A 24,143-nucleotide genomic window follows, 5' to 3' on the forward strand; every position below is an offset into this window, starting at 1 on the left:
TCTTCAAGGCAACACTAAATCGTTTAGAGGGTATCATTTTTCTGTTAAGAGCATTATTTTTGGACAAAGACCACTTTTAAGTTTGAAATTGCCCTGCTTTTTAAATAACTAACGACCTCCTAGTATTTTTAAATCACTTTATTATCCCACCTACGTTGTTTGGAAGTACTTGTTGCCAGGTAACTGTTTAGCAGCCATTTTCAAGGGCTGGAAATTTATTTTGCATGTTTAATATATATATTTACACACACACACACACACACACGTATGGAATGTGTGTATTTTGTGTGCGTGTGTGTATGTATGTAGATATATATTCAATGTGGGTATGACTGGAAATCTCTGTGTCTGTAAATGCATATATATATGTACATGGGAGGGTACATGTACATATACATATATTTGAATGTTTTCAGCATTCTGGACCCTTCTGGGAACTTGCACACCATCCCTTTCCTCAGAAGGGGTTTAAGCCAGCCCTCACCAACCACGTGTCCAAAGCCGGGGTAAAAGGCCACAGCAGAGCAGGGCTGGCCCTGCTGGGCTTCACTCCTGGGCCTTGCTGCCCTCCTCAGACAGCTCAGCCGAGCTCCCCGCCTTGGCGGCCGCCGGCTCCTCCAAACTCCCGGCAGCTTCCGAGTCCACCCTGGAGCGCTTGAACCTGCGGTCGGGGTACTGGCTGTTGTCGAAAGGCATGCGATGGACACAGAGCACGTGGGTCTTCAGGTTTCCCTTCTGAGAGGCACTGTAGGGGCAGTATCTGCACTGGAAAGGCCGGTGACCTGCGTGACAGACGACAGCCTGGTTAGTTTTGGCTTTAGCCCGTGGACATCGCACAGCCTGGACAAACGGGACACTCCTGAGCCCCTCTCCTGCTGGGAGGGGGCATGGCTCTGCGGCCTCTGAGAGAACAAGAAATCTGTGCTCTTCCTCAATCAACTGCATTTTAAAAATTCTCTGCCTAGGATTTCCAGAGCAGTGCAGCTAATCCATCTCCCCCCCTCAGCTGTAAATCCTTCAGCCCACGATCCAAACCAAACTCTTGTAAATACAGCGTGTACGAAACTGTCTTCTTTTACATTTGTTAATTATCTTTTTTATTGAAGTGCAATTCAAGGATGACAATGTGCAGACCCTTAGTCTAATAAACACACTTTGTCTTTGGGTGGGTTTCTGGGTAAAGAATTGTATGTTTTATTTCAATTGCACAGATTACTTTTTAATGGAAAAAAAATAATGGATCGAGATAGCCATGGCCTCAAACCTGCAAACATTTACTCCAGTGAGATTACTCCTGTGAGTAAAGATATGCAAGCACGTAAGTGTTTGCTGGATCAGGGCCCAAGGTTATCATCAGCTTTAAAAGAAAATGTCCAAGGCAGCTTAGAAACGGAATGTTAATGCACAAAATCTGATAGATGCACTTCTTGTGGATAAAACAGCAATCGACCACGTAACAAAGGCATGAATGAAAGATATCACTTCTCAGTAGGGTTTATCAATATGCTCTCCTATATTTTTCAGATTATTGTGACTTCAAATCTCCGTGCTGTATCTGGTTTTGGAGGTTATGTTTCAACAATCACATTTCAACCTATGCTGGGAAGTTGTTGATGTGTTTTACTGGAACTTTATGAGCTTTGTCTCTCAAATTAACTTAAGCCAGGACCATCTGAGGTCAAATGCGCTTAGCTTGCTTTAATTTGCTCAAATAAATGAATAAATAAATGTGCCAGACCATCTACATAAAGCCAGGATAAGTGAAAAACAATACCCTATCTCCACATTTGAGGAGCACATTTTGCCTTGCTGCTGTGGTACTACTTAGCAGGCAAAAAACAGATGCTAGGGCAGCAGAGGAGGAGGATTATGCTTCCTGCACTGGGGAAAGGGCTGGACCCTCTCCCTATTGGTTTTAGGTGCGAATTTACCAGCTAAACAAATAGGCACCTGTTGTGCACTGGTCTGATGCTCCCTGTACTGGAGTGGAAATGCTGCCATGGTCCTCCCAGAATTAGTGTCCTGGGCTGCTCAAACAACCTGCCATTTTTACTATAATATCAACATCACTTGAGGGCTGAGTCCCCCAAGACATGCTGCTCGCTATCCAGGGGAAAGACACTGGAGGCCCCAAGCCCTTGCCCCAGGAATGCAGCCTTGTTTCCATCCTCAAGGATGGAAAACTCCCCATCACCCTTTGTTTTCATAAGCTGAAGACTTCCAGAAGTGTGACCACCTCCCAAACCCTCCAACGTGCATATTTATGCACATTATACCTCCAGCACAGGAAGGACATGGACCTGTTGGAGCAGTCCTGGGGAGGCACCAAGAGGATCAGAGGGATGGAAAGGATGAGAGAATTGGGATGGTTCAACCCAGAGAAGAGGAGGATCAAGGGTCACCTAATTGTGGCCTTTCAGTACCTGAAGGGACTGATAAGAAAGAGGGACAGGGACTATTTACAAGGATCTAGAGTGACAGGACAAAGGGGAATGGCTCCAAACTGACAGAGAGTGGGTTTAGGTTGGATATTAGGAAAAAATTCTTCCCTGTGTGGATGGTGAGGCCCTGGCACAGCTGCCCAGAGAAACTGTGTCTGCCCCATGTGTGGAAGTGTTCCAGGCCAGGCTGGACAGGACTTGGAGGAACCTGGGATTGTGGAAGGTGTCCCTGCCCACAGCAGGAGGGTTGGAATTAAATGACTTTTAGTGTTCTTTCCCACCCAAGCCAGTCTATGATGCTATGATCTCACCAACCAGCTCTTAATGCTTTACCCACAAGCAACTCTTAATAAACAGCCATCCTAATTCTTTCCTGCAAAGAACAAATTCTAGGCAAGGAATGCACAAAGCATGGCTGGAGCTAACCACCTCACATGCACCAGAATAAAAGCAAACTCTTTTTGCTCACCACTGAACCAAGTTCAAACCCGTGTTCAAAATTCCATGCAGAGAATGTCATTTATTAATTCAACGCACTTTAATAAATCAGACAATATAAAGTGCACCTACAAGGATTCAGTTCTGCATTGCTTCCCCCACGACTTACTTTTTCAAGCCATCAAAATTTCACATCACTGCCTTGTGAAAAGTAAGTACACAATAAGTTAATTTGTATTGTCACTATGCAGTACAACTGTGGTAAAGAGCACATTCATTTTTAATCCGATATGAATAATATATAAATATGTATACAGAGTGAGGGTCATAGGAAAGCAAGCGGTACATTGTTTACAGCAGAAGAAGTACAAAAAGTAGAGATTATTCTTGCTTGCAAAGATAACAATAACTGCAATTTGCTTGTAACTAAGGGGTGAAGGAAAATTCCCATTTCTTATAGGTATCCCCATTCATTAATTTTAGCTCCAAAACTTGTGGGTAGCAGGCTCTTAAAATAACCCTTCCCAGATAACTTGGCAATAAATTTCTGTTTTATCTAGCAGTGGTTGGTAGGTCCTTTCTTAGCAAGCTATAGTTCAGACGTATTTTACCCACTATGAATCTCCCAATAAAATTATATGAAAGCCCTTCAGAAAAAAAAAAAAAGAAAAAAAAAAAGAAAAGAGAAGAAAAAGAAAAGAAGAAAGGAATCTTCCTGATAGTTCAGGAGATGATGTGATATGCATTGCCATTGTAGTAAAAAGAATTAGACTGAAAGTGGGTGGACTAGGGGGGCAAACTATGGTGTGCCTTTTTCTCTGATCAAAAATTGAGGCTAGAGAACAATATATTGTTTGCAGCTGAAATAATCCTGTTGTGGAGCTGTGTTCTATGAAGTCTTTGACTGAGCATGTGGAGAGACTTTGCAATCCTCTGGATGGAAGTTGACAGTCTAAGGAAGTGGAACAGCTGAAAATAATAATAAAAATTAGCTAAAATGACAACAATGACTCAAAGAACATTTTTAGCATGCATGGATTTCCCCAGGAGGGGTGATCACTTCCAGCACCTGCTGGAGCCTCTCCTCTGGAAGTGATCTAAACGTCCCAGGATGAGACCCAGAAAGGGTGGCTGTGCTGAAGTGACCAAGGCTCATCATCTTCTCTAGTTTGGACTGAATTTTAGGGAGCACAAGGAGCGTGGATAAGAGAGAACTTCTGGCCAGGATGGAGAAGTTTTCTGCAGGCTCATATTAAGAAAAATCCCTCAGTGTTTGAAACTAGTCCACCTTTTAAAAAATATATGCAGCTTCATTAATTTAGGCTTCGAGGGGAAAAAAAAAAGTAAAGTTTGTTTTCTTTTCTTTCAAGTTTGTGATGTGATATGTTGCTTTGTGACACTTCATGTCAGGCTGCATCAGTCACATCGCGTTAGGTTTCATAACATGGCATGACTGATGCAGCCCAACATGGTGCATCAGCCGAACAGTCAGAAATTGTAGGTTTTGAGAAAGACATGGATCTCAGTCTGGGGTTTAGGGCCACTTAAATGAAAGTTTATCTCAAGTAAGGGCCTTGGACTTAAACAAAACCATTGCCCGAGAGTTGTTAAAGATTCAAGATACATGCCCAAACAGTATTTTGCTTTGTCTAATCTTTACAGCTAGAAATGCATTATTGGAACACATAAAAAGTCAATGTCAATGAAGTGGCACTGGGTTACTCACTGTAATCCAAACACTGCTAATAGTTACTAATTTATTAACTTTGATATGGATCCATTATTTAAGATTAGCACAAAGGAATACACAAACGAGAGAGAGAAAGAGTGATGAATACTAAAGTCTTTTTCATTAAAAAAATCATTTACATGGTCAAGCCGCATTAATTCCCCACTTCTAAAAATATTTGATCGGCATCCAAATTCTATAAAATTTCCACAAAGAAACATCTTATTTTTGTGGTATTACAGGCACATATGTAGGGGTTTGCACTAAAACGTAAAAATGGGCATTGAACTAGTCACATGAATAAGATCAGGAATTCATTCCAGATTGTTAAAAGTGTACTAATCACAGCAAAATCATGGCTTTCTCCCAAAGCAGCAAGAAAATGGTAATTTGAAAGAAAAATGCCAATAATACATCACACACAAGCCGTCTGTTGTCCCCACTACACCACTTTGTATTATACTGCATATGTGTACATATATACACAGATACACACATCCAGACACACACACACACGATTTAATGCATAAATTCAGGGGAAAGACAGAAGAGCAATAACATGATGAACAGAAAACAAATGCTGTGCAATGTACTATAAATTATAATTAAGCTCTGAATAAAATGTGTTTCTTAGATATGACATTTGTTCCCTTAAAATGCAAAAATGGCCATGATTATCTGACAGAATGTTTTCCCTTAGATGGCCAATGGCTATAGCACTTACTGAGATGCAATACGGCAAACTCATTTCAGATTTCTTTGCCTTGTTTAAGAATATCCTTTTGGTGAAAATCAAAAATAACAGCAATTACCTCTTTAAAACAAATTATTCCTTCGTAAAGAGATATCTGAAAAAGCCTCAAAGGCCTGAATTTCTCGGAAACAAATCTCTTTAGTTGGGATGTCGGGCGCTGAGGATCTGGACTGGACTTGCTGGGCCACTGCAGCAATCCCACGTGGACAGGGCAGCCCTGGCCAGGCCCAGGCACTGGAGCAGGACCGGCTGCAGTGGCTCAGGATGGATGGGCACTGCCTGCTGCACCGGGATGCTCGGTCCCACAACGTTGCTGGTGGAATGGTCCATGTAATCACACATCTGCTGCCCAGCAAAGCCTGCACTCACACCTTCAGTAAGCCCTCGCCTCCCCAGGTGCTCCCCAGAGCTGCTTTGCGTCCCTTTTTCCCCACACAAGGTTGTATTTGAGGTACAATCGTCCCTAAGCACATGAAGTGTGTGCTGCCTCTGAAGTAACAGCAGGCAACGATGGCCGGGTGCTTTCTGTGTTTGAAGAGAGGCTTTCTGAGCATCTCCAGCTCTCCGGCCGTGACTGCTGGGCTGAACTCATGTCTCTCTCAGACCACAGCCTCCAGGTCCCAGGCATCTTGGTGAACACTGCCATTTGAAAGTATATTAGAGCATAATAACAGGCATTTGCAAGGGGGAAACTATTTTCATTTAAATCTTGGCTAGTGCAATTTCCTTTTTTTAACGTATAAATTTTCATAAATACATTTCCTATCCACGGCAAACATCCCAAGCACTGTATGCATTACCCAGGAGAGCAGAATGGCTCTAAAGCAGCCATTCGGATCTGGAGCATAACAGTATGGATGGGAAAATGCTGAATAAATATATTTGTCCAATAGACAATAATGGCTCTGATTGAGCCATTCCACTTTATTGGTCTCAAAATATGCATTTTATGAAACTCCCCAAATATCAGAGAGATTAAAGTACACCCAATCAGGTCCATATCTGTAATAAAAGTTTTTTATAAAACAATTGAAAAGTATATATTTATTTACACACAGGTCCAAGACCAACCAAGGTGATCTTCTGGGAAAATTTCAGTATTCTGTGAAGTTTACATGTTACTTGGATTACAAAAAAAACCCTAAAATTAAATTTTAAAAACTCTATTTCATGTTGACCAAGAAAAGTCATAAAACCAAAAACCCTTATCTGAGGCTTTTTTGGTGATTTTCTCTGGAAGAACATTTTTTAAAAATCCGGGGATATCTGGATTTTAGGAAGGCCAGGGAACATTTCCAGCTACCAAGGCTAAGGCTTTGGGTTACATGTTTCCACTGGGACTCCTAAAGCCAGGGCAACCCCCCCTTATCACCCTCCATTCAGCTGAATTCCTTCATTACCAGGCTCAATCCTGCAAAGAGTCCTTAGAGGTCATCAGATGAATTGCTCATGGCACCATCCTGGTTACTTAAATCCCTCCTCACTAATATTGAGCACTTTGGAGCAGCTCAGGTCCGAACACACACACTGCCACGTGGAAGAGCCTTTCTCTTGCTGTGAGTTACTGGAAAGATCTGAATTAGGGGAGGATAACTTTGGGGTGAAGACTCAGTGCGTGACAAAACACAGCCACCTGCCTGATTGTGAATAAATGCATTAAGGGTGTCTGAAAAAAAAGAAAAACTTTCCGAGGTCAGCACCCATTCCAAAGCCGCTGCAGTCCTGGTGTCCTGCAAGGATGGACACTCAGTGTATGGGCACCTGCAACAGCAGGCTGGCAATTCACGGAACTATCGGTGGCTGCAGAAGAGCTGGAAAACAAAAAGACCTAATATGTAACTAATTTTATCAAACATTTTTACTAGAACAAAAAAACTTCAAAGATCGGATTGAATCAAACCCCCAGATACCTACATGGCTCTTCTGAAATGCAATCAAAGGTGGAGCCTATTTTTGAGATAGCGCCTTGTATAGTGCTTGGGGTTTCCAAATAAGTATTTCAGCTTGCTGATGAGTGCACTAAAATGTTTAATCATGACACAGAAAAGCAAAAGTTGGTGTTATGCTTTTCCTTTAACATATATTATTAAAATATTACGTTAATTTCACACATTCCCCCTAAAATAAAAACTGTTCTTATAGTAATTATTCAACTGCTGTCTCAAAAGGCTGCAATCACTAATTATCACACACTGAAGTTTCCTTTAAAAGCAAAAGAAGTAAAAACCACCAACAAATCAGCCCTGCTATGTAAAACAGCCAAGTGCAGGTTGGTCTGACACAGAGGCTAACAGTCACCTGGGCACTCCTGATAAATTCTACTGTTGCCCTTCATCTATCTGGTTTTACCTTCCTGTATGAACCACTCGCAAAATTATGGAAAACATCACTAATTTAACTCTTCTTTTTTTTTTTTTTTTTGCCTTTGATATGTGGAACATGAAAATTATAATTATTTGGAGGTAGAGTGAGGAACTCGTTAGCCATCTGTAGTGCACCAAATACAAGGGAATTAGGAAATGGCCAGTGAAATAACTGATGGTGTAACAGAGACTTGCAAGTCCTGGGAAAACAAACATTTCCCATTTCTTGCAGAGTTGGTAAAACAACAGAATTACTAAGCTCCAGCCACTCAGCACAGAATTTGTTCCTTTTTCAGAAGAAGCTGTTCACACAGGAATAGCTTTTGATTTAGAAGGGAAATGGATCTGTTCTTGTAAGAAAGGAATAGCCTCAGCAGAATGACTGAAAAGGTCTTCCTAAACAGATATTAAACTTTATAGGAACCCTGTAAAGCTAAAGTTCTGAGATCAAGGCAGAAGATTGTGCTTTCTCAGGATCTGTGTGTCTCAGGCCATGGCTGGTGGGTGCACACGCGGTGCCCTGTGCACAATGGCATCAGTTCAGGTTCTGACATGACAAACATGACTTACGAGCCCGGAGCCTCAGCAGGCTCCAAACGAGGTTAGTGGGAATGCTGTCATTGATTGAGCTTGAAATGCCAGACTATCATTGTCCCATGCTTTGGGAAATTTAATTACATTTAATTTTACATATTTATTTACTTTGGTTTATACACATAAGTAGAGGACAGAGTTCTTATCAAGGGCACTAGATACCTGTTGCAAAGAGCAGGCAAACTCTGACTAAAGTCATAATGGCAATGGTTACAGAAAACTCACAGAAGCTTGTCTTTTTGGCCAAGCTTTCATTTCCAGCCATTTCCTCCCTCTGGTACCAATCCCTGTTCTCCTAAACCCTGATGTGTCCCTTCATCTCTGCAGCCTGGGCCTCTCCACATGAGAGGGGAGAGGTACCCAACCCCAGGGAATGAGCAGGGCACAGCCCTCACAGCCTTCTCTTCCTCTCGTGCTTTGGGGATCCACGTAGATTGCAACCAAGGAAACACATTTTGAAGAAAAGTGGCAGACTTTTCTTTAATATTAACAAACCCCAGGTTCTTCTGATCATCAAAATTACATGCTCAGAGTCCCACCTTTGCCTTTACTTACATATTTCAATTAATTGCTGCGTCTATTCACTCTTTTACGTGTTTTAATCACTTCAATAACATTATATTCCCATTCTAACCCCCTTGAGCAAAATATCTCAGTTTTCCTACTAGGTCATTCACAAGTTTTCTCGCTAATGTTCTGTCATATTTTTTAATTGTCTCAGTAAATATTTATTATTTCAGGGAGCATTTACAACTTCTTGAATGAAGCTGTATTTGAATTTAATGTACCTATGATTTCCCAGATTAAATGCTATACTGGTGGCACTGGGATTTTAGTAAAGAGAACATTCAATTCAGAAGCTAATAGGAAAGACCTTGTTAGTGATGACCAAATATCCTTTATTCTGCCTAGCAAACCTTAACTACAGTAGAATTTTCTCTCACTCTGGGCAACTGCCTTGAGTTTATTTATCTTACTTGGCAGAATGGAATTTTAAAAATCCCATACTCAGCTTTCTAAATCTTTCCTGCCGACGTTCGGATGTGTCACATCCTCAGCTGGTGTCAAACTGGACAGTCACACAGCCTGAGCCACCTGCCCCTCTGGGCACAGCCCTGTCAGGATACTCGGTCTCCCCACCAATTCCACAATCCATAAATCACCTGGGTGGGAAGGGATGGAATTATCCACGTGCCATAACGTTTGCTGAAGTGAGACCCTAAGCTAAATATCTGTTTTCTGCATGTATGATGTCACTTAGACTAACCATGTTCTTCTTTCATTTTTGGTATTGCTTTTTCAGGAAACGGGGTAATTTAGACAGTATTTTGTCACATTATCACTTGTCATGTACCTCACGATTCTCCAGCACTGTGATAGTAGAGAGCCTGAAGGAGAACAAAACACTCTAAGTAAATAAATATCTAGCTCACTAATAGCTAATATTTCAAATTATCCAGGAGTAGCTCACAAGCCCACTAATCATTCTGCTAAAACATCACTATTATCTGTTTATGGGATTTGGTGAGTGGAGTTCTCAGAACCACTCATTATGGGCAATGCTTCTGCATTATGTGCCATCACAGCACAGAATTACCATGAGCACAGCCTGAGTGGGAGCTCACAGCAACCCACCTTTCACCAGGCACATTTCAAATGTAGGTGCACATGTAGCTAATGTTTCCTTAAAAGAATAAGACAACATATTTTTATCATATCCCATTCAACAAGCCAGGAAATCAAACAGTGAAAAATTAAAGGGCTGCAAAGAGTAAATTGAGCATTGACTTTGCAGGACCTCTGCCTCTGGAAAGTGCCGTTGGTGTTGTCACAGAAAAAAGTCTCTTTTTTATCAAGTCACAAAGGAAATGCTTTCTCCCCTTCTCCTTTTCTTTGCTATAAAAGGCTCTCTAAAATGAAAGGTGTCAGACTTTGCTTTTTCTTCTTGGCATGATCCAGAATGTATGGCTGAGGAATGACAGATGTCTGCAACCAGCTGCAATGAAGCATGCTAAAGTTTCAGTCTAATCCACTTATTTCACTGCAGTCACGTAAACCAAAACAAATGGGCAGTGCCTTACATTATAAAAACACAGCAGCATTACTTTGTTGCATAATGTAGCTGATACGCCATCTTTTTATCATTTTTCCTACTGCAGAAAGAATTCACCTCTTTATTAAAAACAGCCCCTGAAAGTTCTCCCGTTCTGCTTGCCTCTATTTTTTTCTTTTAGTGTCACAGCAGTCCTGCGATGCTCCATGCATTACTCAAAATGTGGCTATTATAAAAACACCGTCATATTTTTCCAGGGAAGACTGCTTTTGTTTTTAAAAACGTGATCCAATTCAGAAGCCACTGGGCCTTATTCTGCTCTCTCATCCTCGCTGCCAGCCCCTGGCTCGAACAGATCTATGCTGCTCCGAGTCAGGGTAGGATCTGCCATCAGATCAATGCATGTTTCATCTGTGCAAAAGCCAAATAACAAGTGCACCAAGCACTTACCTTAACGGGTAAAAAAACCCCACGCGTCTGTTTTCTACTGATCAAACTGGAAATGTCATCAGAGACACAACTAATAGCCCTAATCTACCCGACTAACCTCATTCAAAACCCTCCCGTTTTAATGAGGAGGGAGACCCACTGCCAGTGTGTTTCCCTGGACACCCCCCCCGCCCCGTGTTTTGTAATGCCAGAGGGAGTACAGCCTAAGTGAACATGGCACCGCTTCCTGGGAAGGGAGACCCTGCCTCACTCCAACATGTAGTGCGGCAACCTTTTGAACCCTCCCCTCTTTAATCCTTGTATGGAAAGGGAAAGGATGAGGAGTCATGTGGCTCCCTCCCCGCCAGCAGTTCCAACAGCTGGGAAGCACTCTTTCAGTGCGATTCATAAAAAAAGATGTGTTGGATTTCGCCGATGGCAGAATGGTGTACGATTTCTGGCCCTTCAGGCTAAAACAATAAATGCAAAGAGGAAAATTTGAGATTTCCCCCCTTAAACTTCCCACAACAACCTCAGCAAAACCACATGACTTGTCTTGTACAATCTCCCTGGTGTTTTCAGTGCTACTTTGGCAGGAAATCAGAATTACTGTTATATAAATTCCATCTGATGCCAGAGCTACCATCTGTGAGTAAAACTGCTTCACCTACGTCTGCCGGCAAAGCCACTCTCCCAGAGACAAGGGAGAAGGGGAAAAAAAATTTGATTAATTTGCAGAATGCTTGTGATTTGCTCATATATTATTATAACTGCTCATCAGCACATGACAAATTCCCAGCACTCCGCACAGGAACCCGTTCAGTTTCAGCAGTTTTTTGCGTCGGCACCTGACAGACTGCAGAGCCACTAATGACTTTCAGATGCTTACAAACAGTAATTCTATCTTCAGAATAAAAAGAAAAATCCGTAGGAAGAAAAGAGTAGAGTTAGTCTATTCCATTTCCTTCCTGTATATCAACATGATTTAACTCTTCGGGGCAGCAGCGGTTCCAGGATCACAACACGGCTGCTCCTTGCCTGTAAAAGACAAAGACTGCCAATCTCAGGGGAAAGGTGGAAGCAAAAGCCGGTCTCCGAAGGCTTTCGCTACACCAGCTCCGCAGAGAGCCAGATACAAAGCAGGTATCCTAGGAAAAGGCACACCTACCCTGCAGTAGAGGCAGAAAATACATGCTCTCCCCGGCGCTCCCAAATTCTGTGTCTATTTCCCTATTTTAATACTTCTGATAACCTTTTACATTTTCAGGGAACACATCTGCTTCCTAACTGCAACTGAAATGTTTTTTCCCCCCTTTAAAAGTATGATTATGCTTTCTGAAGCACTGTCTGTGTGCTTGATTGCCTGTTTTAGATTAGAGATTTTAGCAAGGAAACAAAGACTTCAGAGTGCACATCAGTCCTGCATATGAGAAACCACAGAAGGAATAAGCAATAAAATGTGATGCACCATCTGTCCACAAACAATAACCTGGATGTTCTGAAGGCTTACAAATTATTTAGCACACAACCTCACCGAATTATAGGACCCTTAAATAGAGCAATAGACTGGGAGTGAGAACCTCTTTGATGTCCTTTTGTAATTTTTTTTTCCCAACTCAGCCCTCGATTGATTGCTATCTGTTGAGGTATTTCTCAATGACTATTGGAGCAAGTTGATATTTATTAAGTAGCTCTCTGTAGAATATTTTGCCACAGATTTGAACAGTGGGGTATACACTGCCTCCCTGGCCCTATCCTGCTGCAAACAGATTGTTAATCAAAAGACAGTCTAAAAGAATAGTCAGTTGGGAAATTCAGTCCTAAGGGCAAAACGCTGCCCTCGGTACTCATGCGCAGCTCCCGCTGGCTTCCGTGGGAGCTCACGGGAACGCTCAGGGAGGAATTTGACTTTATTAAGTACCAGGAGCTTTCTGACTGGACTCTTGTAGAACAATTCTCTAACAAAGAATGTGATTTTAATTTTTGTTGGTTTTTTTTTTTTCTCCCCCAAACTGCGCCCTGTTGCAATTAAAAATAAATTGACATTTTTCCTAGCTGTCATGCTGAAGCACAGTGATCTTGCATGCAAAACGCATTAGCAACTGAGCACACTCCAGGTACTGTAAACTAGAGTATGTCAAAGCTACTGGATCCCTAGACAAACCTGGCATCCCCCAGCAATATGCTCACATACCAAAATCAAGATATTCAGATACCTGTGTTTGGGATAGAGGATTTTGGCTCACCATATTTTGGATGTGAACTCGTGTTTTAAAAAATCAGCCAAAAAAAACAGTAAAAGTACTTATTTTTTAATATGCAGTGAATTGCAAAATTTCTGGATCTACTGTTTCATTCAACCTCTTCTCTGCATTATAAATTCCTGAGTTTTTAGTGAACATTAGAATTTGTTTTTTCCAATTGAAGCATGCCTCTAAACCCGCACTCCAAAATAAATCAACATCCCTTAAAGCCACCCACTTAATTTTTAAAAGGAAGAGCCTGCCCAAAATATTTCTTTTGCTTTGGTTTCCATAGAATTTTTTTTCCTGCAAATTTTCTTAACACAACATTTCCCACGCTGGCTCTCAGCTAACAAACATCCAGACCCACCTACCAAAGGTCTTCTCAGTGCAGTCTTTACTCTTTGGCCTAGACGGCAGATCAAAATTCAAATAAAAATAGATATTAGAAGTCAGAGGAATTTTTTTTTATCATATTCTTTTTGATAAACAGGCCAAGAGGGATGTAACTGTATAATTAACTTTAGATGTGCCTAATGTAACTCCATTATCATTGATGGGTCTTATGGAGAGACACTGAGAGGGAAATGTGCCTTCTAGAATTTCATAGTGGAGCCAGAACTATTGAAGAATATTTCAGTATTTAGGCCCTGATTCAGCAAATTGCTGAAGGTTATGCATACTACAAAGCCTTTAAGTCATCCCCCAGGCTTGTGTGGGAATGCACAGGAGCTTGCACAATGCACGGGCCTGAGCTGTCCCTGAGCTGCGGCCTCGGCGCTTGGCCCTTACTTGCAAAGATTCATAAAAGAGACATGAAAATGTGCCTGGGCGTAAAAGCCGGCACATTCCATCGTCTCGTTGTGAATTTGTGCTCCTGTTTGCGTTTATTTTTGCATTTATCTCCATGTGGTGTTGGCTCTGGGTGCGAGAGGGACGGCGGGCTCTGGGGACACGGGGCCGTGAGGGTCCTGCAGCCCAGCACCTGAGCGGGGACCCACAGGCACCCCGAGCTCTCCTGCAGGCACGGTGGGGCTCACACCTGGCTGCCAAGTGGGACAATGGGAATTTTACCATCGCTGGGGCACACAGAGCCGGCTGGTTGCTCTATGGTTTACACATAGACCAATAATTGACAGCCAGAGCTGAGGCTGCTGTCACCCATGTCCCTAAAGCCATGCGCAGCCACCCAGGAAAGGGCGCAAGATGAAGGTGCGGCAAAACCCTTAGATGTCAAAGGAAACGAAACCAAAATCCCCTTCCAACAACTCCTGTGGCAGTCAGTATTCAGAGGAACAGATGCTACTGAGGATTTTTTTTTAAAAAAACAAAATTGGAGAAGTCCAAACTTCTATGGGCAGGGAGACACTTGTGTCCATTTAGGGAGTCTGGGTATTTTTTCAGTGGTTTAGAATCAAGGAGCTCCCTACCTATCTCACAAGAACTATTCAAATCACAGCATGTCAGGTGGCAAAGAGGCAAATGTCCCTGCCAGCAGCACCCAGCACACCACAGCCTTGCTCCTGTTTCCTTCAGGAGAGCCACACAATCCCATGGAAGCTTCGTTGCCTTCCCCTGACTCCCAGGGAGAAGATTTACTTATATGAAATCAATGGCAGGCTCTGGGCTTTCAAGCAAACTGATACCCACTTGGGCTTCTCTGTGTATAAACCAAAACCATTTTGCTACAAAACTAATGCATACAGTGGTTAGAGGGGGCCAAAATATTTTGCCTTTTGGAGACGGGATGCAATTTCTCTGATTTCAACAAATAATCTGAGGCAGGTAACTTTCCTCTGTCTACCATTATGCTAATCAGAACAGAGAGGTCTATAAATGTACTTAAAGAGACAACTAAAAAAAATTAATCTGTGGTTTAACTTAAAGGTCAACTCAATACATATTGAGAAGTCAACTGAAATTCTGCCATTAAATATAATCACTGCTTCCAGGGTGGTAAATACTATGTAGAAATACCCATCAGGAGCCATATTCTGATTTCACACAAGCACATGGATGGAGGAGAGCAGTGCTGATCCTGCATACAGAGCCCTTCCATCTGAGTCTCTAGGTATCAAGACCCAGGCCACTGGATAAGATCCTTTAAATCCCATAGGATGTGATTACTACAGTGCGATACATATAAAAATATTTATACCTTTTAAAAATCTTGGGGGAAGAGGCGTGTGGGTTTCTGGACTTTTTCCAGCTCTCTGGATTCCTACTTTCAAACATTTTCTGCAACCTGAAAGGCTAGAGAGTCCCTTTCTTACAGAAAGAACAGAGAGATTTTTCTGTCATCACATGGCTACCACGGTGAAAGCCTTTCAGATATAGAAACTGCCCCAGCCATTACAGCAAAATCAGGAAGAGCAGGAAAAGCCCCACTCCTGCTCCTCAGCTCCGGGGCAGGCGTCAATCCCAAGCCCTTACTGTACACACAAACATTCACAACCTCAAACCAGTTCTCCTATTCTTAATAGAATAAAAGTAAATTGGAAAAGGCTTAACTAGCATTTTATACGTGTGCAAACTTATTCTTTAAATTTTAATATATGAAAGGTACAGTATAGGCATTTTCTTCTGAAATAATGTCAAAGATTTGGGGAGGGAAGGCACAAAGGTCAGATTTAAATCCTGAAGGTAGCATAAAAAATTTAGACAACACTGTTTGTGTATATTTCTGTATAGCATGTGTCCTGACAGTGTCACCATCAGCATGGGCTCTAGAATTCATAATCCACTGTGCTATTTTTTAAAATAGTTTGATTTGTTTATTAACTGTGCTTTCCTATTTCCATGAGATATAGACATCGACAGTGAATAGACCTTTTCTAATTGAACTGATAGCTTGAAAGTGAACATGTCCTTGAATTTACACTGAAAGATAGACAGTGATTATTTATAATAAGGGATTTAGTCAACTGCCTTTCCATTTGTACAGCAAGGACTTTATCAACAGACCATGTTTAGGTAAATAGTGCCAAATAAGATAAATTTTGTATTAAAGGACGAATGTCTCGCAGTGTCAGATGTACAAGGAAGAGACATTTGGCTGATGATATGTCCTGTAAGTATAAAAGAGAGTATTAAGATAACACTTTATGCTAGCATTAATACATCAAAGTTCTGGACTGACCTGTTTCATCCAAAGTGAAAGCGAGGATGCTCTTAATTCCTATCTAAGATTAATTTAATTCAGAAGGCATTCAGCCTTATGTCCTGTTTTGCAGCTTTATAAGAATTGCTGGATTTGCAAAACAGCACGGCTGTACGCACGTTAATAAATGGTCTGTATTTGTCTAGGCAGAGTTGAAGCCTTTCTTTAAAAACACACACACACACACACACACACACACACACACACAACTCTGGCTCCGTGAGCTTGCTTTGCCCACAATATTAGAGCTCAGCTATCTCCTTGCTGAAGGGCCTATTTGTCTGCTTTAAGTGAAATCACTCAATTCTCAAAAGTCAGTGGAGGACTTTGGAAGGGGGAGGGCTGGGAGAGGCCACTCCAAATAAGTTCCATTAATCAAAAGACACAGTCTAATGTAACTAATATTTTACAATTAGAGAAGACAAGATGGAACTAAAAGCCATCTATCTCTCTTACACCACATGATCATCGATTCATAATCAGAAGACTGAGAGTCGCACAAAGATGCATTTACAGGGCTGGGGGAGGGGGCCGGGTCGGAGCCGGGGATAATGAACACGATGAGAAGGAGCGGCGCTGAAGGCTGGGGAGAGATGACAGAGTGGTTCAATGGTGACGGATGACACGAAGATGAGTACTGATACCTGACAGGCAGCGAATGATGACTGCAGTCCTTTCCCACCATTATGATCCTCAATTATCTTGCTAAGGACTAAGAGGGAGGAAGAAAAAAAAAAAAAAAAGAAAAAAAAAAAAAGAAGCCAAAGTGGCTCAGCCCATCCGTTTATTTATAAGCTGGGATAATGCTAGAGTGTGCCAGGCTTGCTGGGAAAGGCCACCTTTTGCAATTTGATCAGCACTTTATAGGAGCTGTAGTTTTCATTGTCAGCGCTCATGGGCACAAGGGGAAATGGGTAAAATACAGTACTTGTCCGTCTGTTTTGTAATAAAATTCTTAAATCTTCAAAGGGAGTTATTTTTTTTCTTTCACTGCCACCTTCAGGAAAAAAAACCAAAAACCCTGGGCTGACCAAAAAAAAAATGAAAGAGAAAACGGGCTTTGTATTTGCACATAGAGTTAGCGGGTTGCAGCCTGTGCTCCCAAAATTCCACAGGCAGATTCATCCAAATGACTGATACGTGGTGGGGAATGAGCCAGCATGAGCAAGAGCTGCAGCTACGAGGAGTGCAGGAGCAAAGTGAAGAGGAACTTTTCAAGATTCTTCATTGATTTAGGGAATTATTAATAAAAAAGGAAGAAAGTTCGCTCGAGACTGCTTTGTAGTTGCAGAAGATGCCACAGGCTAGCATTTCTGTACCAAAGAATATGCCATTCTGCTACATTATTTATTTTTAAAGACACAGATCTCCTAGCTATGTTGGAGTCATTGCTTTGGAGAAAAAGAAAAACAAATTAAGATTAATGTTCTACACAGCTCCCGATAGCAGTAAATATTTGATCAGAACAATTCACATTTAAATGTTGACATACTAAAAATCATATTTTTTGGAAGAAATATTTCTTCTTTGTGCTTTAACCAAAACTTTCCTTTTCCATCCCTTTCCCTCACTGGTCCTCTTGAAGAAACAAAGTCACATATTTCCAGACAGGATAACTAAAATTAACAAAACCAGGTCATAAAGAGCACTGTTAAAAAAAAAATAAATAAATAAATCCACACGCACTATCACTATACAGGTCACACATATTCTGCAATCCTGCCTGCCTTTTTCCTCTCTCTCATTTTTCTCCGAGGGAGCAGGGTGCTCCAGCCCAGGAGGGCACAGTGGGTATGGTTTGCTGCCTGCAGTGCCCTCTCCCCACCCCGGGAGGGCACAGGCTCTCAGCAAAGGGGGCATCCTGCACATTTTGAGGTGATGACACTCCAGCCCCTCATGGAGATGGATTTACAGCTCTGCCTCCTAACCAAGGGCAGGAACAAACCAGCCAGAGACATTGAGAGCACTGTCTTCCTTGTTCAGGAGCAAGCACAAAACACCAGGTAGGAAACCCAAGCCCAAGCTCGCACATGAAGAGGCTCAAATACACCAGGCTTCATCTGACTCCATGGTAAAACTCCCCTGCACTTTTCCTGGCTCCAGGAATGTCAAAAAATTATACCAACAACAAAAAAAAAGACACATCAGAAAAGAGCTGTGTCATCTGCGGTAGAAGTCAGGCATCCCCAGTCAGTTCCTGCTGGCCAAGGGATTTGTACCAATGAGCTTTGGGAGCATTAGGAGGTGCTCCTCGTTATCAGAGATATTACAAGTAAGGAGTTCTGGGTTTTGGCAACCTATGTTAAACAAAATAGGTGGGGGGAAAAACCCAGTAGCAAGAATTAGCCTAAGTAGACTTGTAAATGCTTACATGGGTAACAGCTGCCTTAAAGCCTTGAGCATGTGTTGGGCTACCTGGGCACTGGGGCAAGAGGCACTCCAACCCCAACGCCAAGGGAAGGCAAGGAGGTGTCAGGACATGTGTTAGAGCTACCTGGGGCACCACTGGGTTCACAAAGAGCATGTCCCCAAAGGAGAGAAAACATTCTCTGTGACAAACTTCAGCTTTCACGGAGCTGCTCTCTAACTTGGTTGGCTTCCACCTTTGCTTTTGCATGGAGAATACACAGGTTAGGCTGGCCTTGAAAGGAATGGACTGCACTGGTGCAAGAAACGCAGCAGTCATCACACAGAGGGTGTGTGCACGACGAGAAGCCCTGCTGGAACAAGACCATAAATATTCCAAGAAGCGTGTCCCAGATATCCATTTAGGAATCCTAATTATGAACAAATGTCCTTAATCTGCCCACTTCATACAGCTGAGATTTAGGACAGGTTGAATCCATGATCGTCATCGTAATTAGCACAAACAAAAGGGCCAGATGTGAGAAGCATGGTTCTGATGTCGGGGGGTCTTCACAGCAACTGATCAAATATTGTATAGCTATAACTGGTTTTCATAAATAGCATATCCTCAGGAGCGATGATAACTGACACATTATAAAATGCATTTTTCAGCGTTTTTTTGTGAGAGCACATGCTTCACTTGTGCACAAGTTGGACCCATCTCCATCTCTCTGTGACATTACTTCTGCATTTGTGGCAACACAACTCAGCTGTCATCGCTGGATTCACAGTTGTGTAAAATTGGGCTATCATAGTGATTAATTGGGCTAACTTAATCTGTACACACAAATTAAGTAACTGCATTCACAAACACCTAATTTAGCATGTGCGTGCAATAGTTTAATTTGCACATACAATCACACACTTTGGGTAAATGAGATATACAATTATGAAGAATTTTTTTTTCCCTTGTCTGCACGTATAAATTCTCTGCAAAAGTTCTCATTATTTATATTGAACCCAAATAAACAAATATTTCTTTTATCTACCAATATCACTTCTGTTTTCCAAATGGCTACCAGGAGAAGCTATGTATATTTATGAACTAGAAGGCAAATTAATAAAAAGGACAAGAAGAAGAAGAAGAAGAAAATCTTACAATTAACATGTGGTTGTTTGTGCTTGAACACAATTCTAACAAACAAGAGTAGTAGAGTTTTGCTTGAACAAGCACTGCAAGACCCAAGCTTTAAAATAAATTTTTTAAAACTCTACAGAAAAGAGCTTTACTAGTACGAGAATAAAATATTTAGTTATTAACACAATGTTAAGATTTTGTTTTGAACATAAAATTAAGATGCTAAGGTTCACTCTGCTGTTAGCTCAGACCACAAGGGTGATGTAACAGCTGCCATTCAACAAGAAGCAGCAGCAGCAGCAAGACAAACTAAAGTTTAGCTTTTTGTTATCCCTGGAGCTTTTAATCAGTGAGAACTGTTCAAGAAACGACTGGATGTGACACTCAGTGCCGTGGTCTAATTGACAAGATGGTGACCAGTCAAAGGTTGGACTCGATGATCTTAGAGGTCTTTTCCAACCTAAATGATTCTGTGATATAAGTATTAACGCCTGAACGGTGCATTAATAATTTCATACAAAATTAACGCGGAATTATCTTCAAAAATAAGAAGGAGAATAGAAAGAAAGAAAAAAAAATTTAAAAAGCGGGGCTACAAGCACAGGCTTCACTGCACTGTAAAGGACAGACTCGGGAATATTTAGCCGGGTGCTCTGATTAAAACCCACCAAACGGCTGGGAGGAGCGCAGGGCGCCGGCAGCGGCTTGGGCCAAAAGGAAAGAAAGAAAAAATAAACATTTCTGTGTTTGAGTCTCAGCACACGCGTATCCCCTCGCTGCCCCCGCGCCGTCCCCCCGCTCTCCCCTCGCTATGCCCTCGCTGTCCCCTCTCTGTCCCCCCGCTGTCCCCTCGCTGTCCCCTCTCCGTCCCCCCGCTGTCCCCTCTCTGTCCCCTCTCTGTCCCCCCGCTGTCCCCTCTCTGTCCCCCCTCTGTCCCCCCGCTGTCCCCTCTCTGTCCCCCCGCTATCCCCTCTCTGTCCCCCCGCTGTCCCCTCTCTGTCCCCTCTCTGTCCCCCCGCTGTCCCCTCTCTGTCCCCTCTCTGTCCCCCCTCTGTCCCCCCGCTATCCCCTCTCTGTCCCCTCTCTGTCCCCTCTCTGTCCCCTCTCTGCCCCCCCTCTGTCCCCCCGCTGTCCCCTCTCTGTCCCCCCTCTGTCCCCCCGCTATCCCCTCTCTGTCCCCTCTCTGTCCCCTCTCTGTCCCCTCTCTGTCCCCCCGCTATCCCCTCTCTGTCCCCTCTCTGTCCCCTCTCTGTCCCCTCTCTGTCCCCCCGCTGTCCCCTCTCTGTCCCCTCTCTGTCCCCTCTCTGTCCCCCCTCTGTCCCCCCGCTGTCCCCCCGCTGTCCCCTCTCTGTCCCCAAGCGCGGCCGGCCCGGGCGGGGCGGGCTCTCGGTCTGCAGCGCCACCTGCGGGCGGCGCGGGGGCAGCGCAGCGGCGGGGCCGGGTCACGGCGCGGTCACTGCCCCGCACGGCTCCGCACCGCGGCACCGCCAGCGCGGGGACAGCCCCGGGACGGGGAGAAGCCCCGAGACTGAAACAACCCCGCACTCAGCCCTGAGACCGCTACAGTCCCCGCACGCCGTGGGTCAGACATTGCCGGTGCCGGCTGGCACCCAGAAGCCGCAGAGACGGGCAGCGTTGCGGGTTCAAGCTGGCCAGCCTGCCAAAATGTCAGAAATGTGTTGCAGGACACGTTGTGCAGCTCCGGGGGCTGATTTTTTGGTGGCAGCGCTGATAGGGAGGCTTTGCTCCACGCCAAGGGGTCAGCATGTTGATTTTTTGATGTTTGTGCAGCACACTGGCTGGTTGGGAGGAAAACCTAATTTCAGACATTCTGTATGAGTACAAGTCGAGGCATGAGAATTAAAGGCGTGACTTTTGCAGCCTCCCCAGTCCATGGAGCGTGGCCTGAACCCCAGCACTCTGTCTGAGCTTTGGGCTCAGAGCATGGTTTGGTTCTCTCTCCATCCCATCTCGGGGTCTCTGCTCGCCCCTGCCCCGGGGCTGGCCTCACAAAGCTCCTGGCCATCAGCTGACTGAGGTTCTGCTTCCTTACAGGACATCAGCGACGTCATAAATCGCATATTTAACGATAAAAATAGTACGGCGTGTCCCTCTGCTGCCTGCACAGCAGCCCCGAAGCGCTGGCCGGAGTCTCCCATGCCCCATTTCAGGAGGATGACACTTTGGTGGTGCAGGCTTTGGGCTCGGAGCCGCCCCTTGGAGCGCACCTGGGACAGTGTGGGTGGGCAGCAGGGCTCCTTCCCGGCAGCACCGAAGTGCACGAAGGGCTGAAAATGAGTTCAGGTTCTGTCTCAAAGCTATTTGTAGCATCAAAACTCTTTTGTGGTCTCACGGCTCACGTGAGACCAAACCTTGGCCCCAGTAATAGCAGACAAAAACTCTCCTTAAATTAAACAGGGAGTTCTTTTTTTTCGTCCTGCACAGAAGGAACTTTGCTGTAACAAAAAATAACTAAGTGAACAGAAAAGAGACAAATTAAGGGAAAGGTAGGGTTCGAATTAAATGGAAAAATAAAGTAAATCACATCACTAATTGAGTCAATCTGTTGATTATAAAGCCAGAAAGCACCACTGAGATCACTCTTCCTGACCTTCAAACTCATGTAGTCTAGAGGAGTTCCCGGAATTAATCCATGCTTTGAGCCGAAAAGCTGTGGCTGAAGTAGATGATAACTTCCAGAAAATTACTCTGTCTTTATCTAGTACAGGCTAAGAAGAGTCATCTGAACTCCTCATCCCTTTGTGCAAACAGCTGACTGTCTAGCAGGTAGAATTTTCTATCCCTTCTAGATAAAGTTTGTGCTCCAACTGCTTGTTAAACTAACTCCTTGGATAAATTAACAATGAATCCCTGGCAGGACTGCCATGGTTTGGGTGACCCCATGACCAACAGAGTGTGTGTTCTTCAGGTGTGTCATTCCTGTGAGCAGTAAGTCCCTGTCAGAGGTCCTGCTTCTTAGCACAGAAGTGCCAATCCATTCTTCAAGTGCGATTTGTGGTCTTACACGTGGCTCTAAATGATTTCTGTGCAATTGGACCCAAATTATGGAGCAGCAAATTGCCACGGTGAGATGTGGATCGGTGTCTTCCTAGCTGTGTATCTACTTAGCAGTCACACCTCTGGGGTAGTTGCAAGCTATCTAAGTAATCAGCTTTTCCATCATGCAATTGCTTAAAAAAAAAAAAAAAAAAAAAACAAAAAAAAAACAACAACAACAACAAAAACCCCAACAAAACAGAAAACTAACAACCCAAAACAACCCCACACAAGAAATCAAGAACTGGACAGTTCAGGAGTCTGTTCTTAAATGTCACAGATAATAATATATTGTTGTTTTCAACAGTAAACTTGGAAGTGATTTTACAAAGGGGTTGTTTTCCCATTGGTATTTTGCAAACCATGAAGCACTGAGGTTGACTGACATCCCTGTGGTTCACAGAATCACAGAATAATTTAGGTTGGAAAAGAACTCCGAGATCATTGAGTCCTGCCTTTGACTAATCACCACCTTGTCAACTAGACCAGGGCAAGACGGTGGCAGAGTCAGGAAAAAGACCTAAGACTTGAATGGACACCAAATCCACCAGTCAGGCTTCCAGTTCAATAGCTCCCTACTAGATGGGCAAGTTTTAATCCATTCAACTTACACCGTATATTAATTTTTCAATATTCTTTTGGAATCATTCGTTAATTTGGAGTGGGTTTACTTGCAGTAATCAAAATGTCACATTTTTTTGCAGAAAGGCAAAAGCCATACAGAATTCTACCACCCCAGCCCTGCTACTTTTACCAAACCAACTTGCAATGCTGTCAAAAAATCACATTAAAATTGACAAGATTTGTTTTTGCAAACGTATATTGAGTGGCATTAATTATGTTTTCCACCATTAATTCTTTATGAAATGAGTCTGAGCTAATCTATTTCATTATTTTCCCCAGAGAAAAGGAAGCCTGGCAATTATTTAGGTCACAAGATTGCCTTACTTACAGCCTTCTGAAAGTTCATGGTCCAAAACTTAATAAAAGCCACACTTAATTGAAGTCTCTACTTTTGTCTATTTATTAAAATCCTTTGACTATTAACATATTCCTCATTTCCTAAAGGGTAGAAGCCCGGTGACTGCCTCGTGCCTTTTTCCATTCCTTACCCTCTTATCTACACCCAGATAAGATCTCTGGTCCCTTTGGAGTGATTTTGGATTGTGCCTTTTACCAGGTAGATAGAGGGATTCGTTTGGAAAGTTAGTCGATAGAACTGCTCTTTGCTTTTAATGCTAATTTCAGTACTACAAACTTTCTCCTGATTTGCCCAGGGACACAGCGGATATCTCTAAGAGCCTCATGCCTCATTTTACCTCTCAGTAATGTTGTAAGCATATATTTTAGGAGCATTATGAGAACTAATTAGCGAATCTTTCCAAAACTGTGAGGCAA

The 24,143-nt window shown here is 43.1% G+C and overlaps 1 protein-coding gene across 5 annotated transcripts in view; it reads right to left on the reverse strand.

The window, feature by feature from the left end:
- ZNF536 (zinc finger protein 536) overlaps nucleotides 1-24,143 on the reverse strand; it is a 345,885-nt gene that overhangs the window by 2,778 nt on the left and 318,964 nt on the right. For all 5 annotated transcript variants that reach the window (XM_066195030.1, XM_066195029.1, XM_066195027.1 and 2 more), the window contains one exon: nucleotides 1-782. This exon is cut by the window's left edge and continues 2,778 nt beyond it. In XM_066195030.1, the coding sequence (XP_066051127.1) occupies nucleotides 547-782 (236 nt within the window). In that variant the 3' untranslated portion in view covers nucleotides 1-546. The remainder of the gene's footprint in view (nucleotides 783-24,143) is intronic.

Source organism: Chamaea fasciata, unplaced genomic scaffold (genome assembly GCF_029207755.1).
Source record: "Chamaea fasciata isolate MVZ Bird 193981 ecotype frontalis unplaced genomic scaffold, bChaFas1.0.hap1 SCAF_12, whole genome shotgun sequence".
Lineage (NCBI taxonomy): Eukaryota > Metazoa > Chordata > Aves > Passeriformes > Sylviidae > Chamaea > Chamaea fasciata.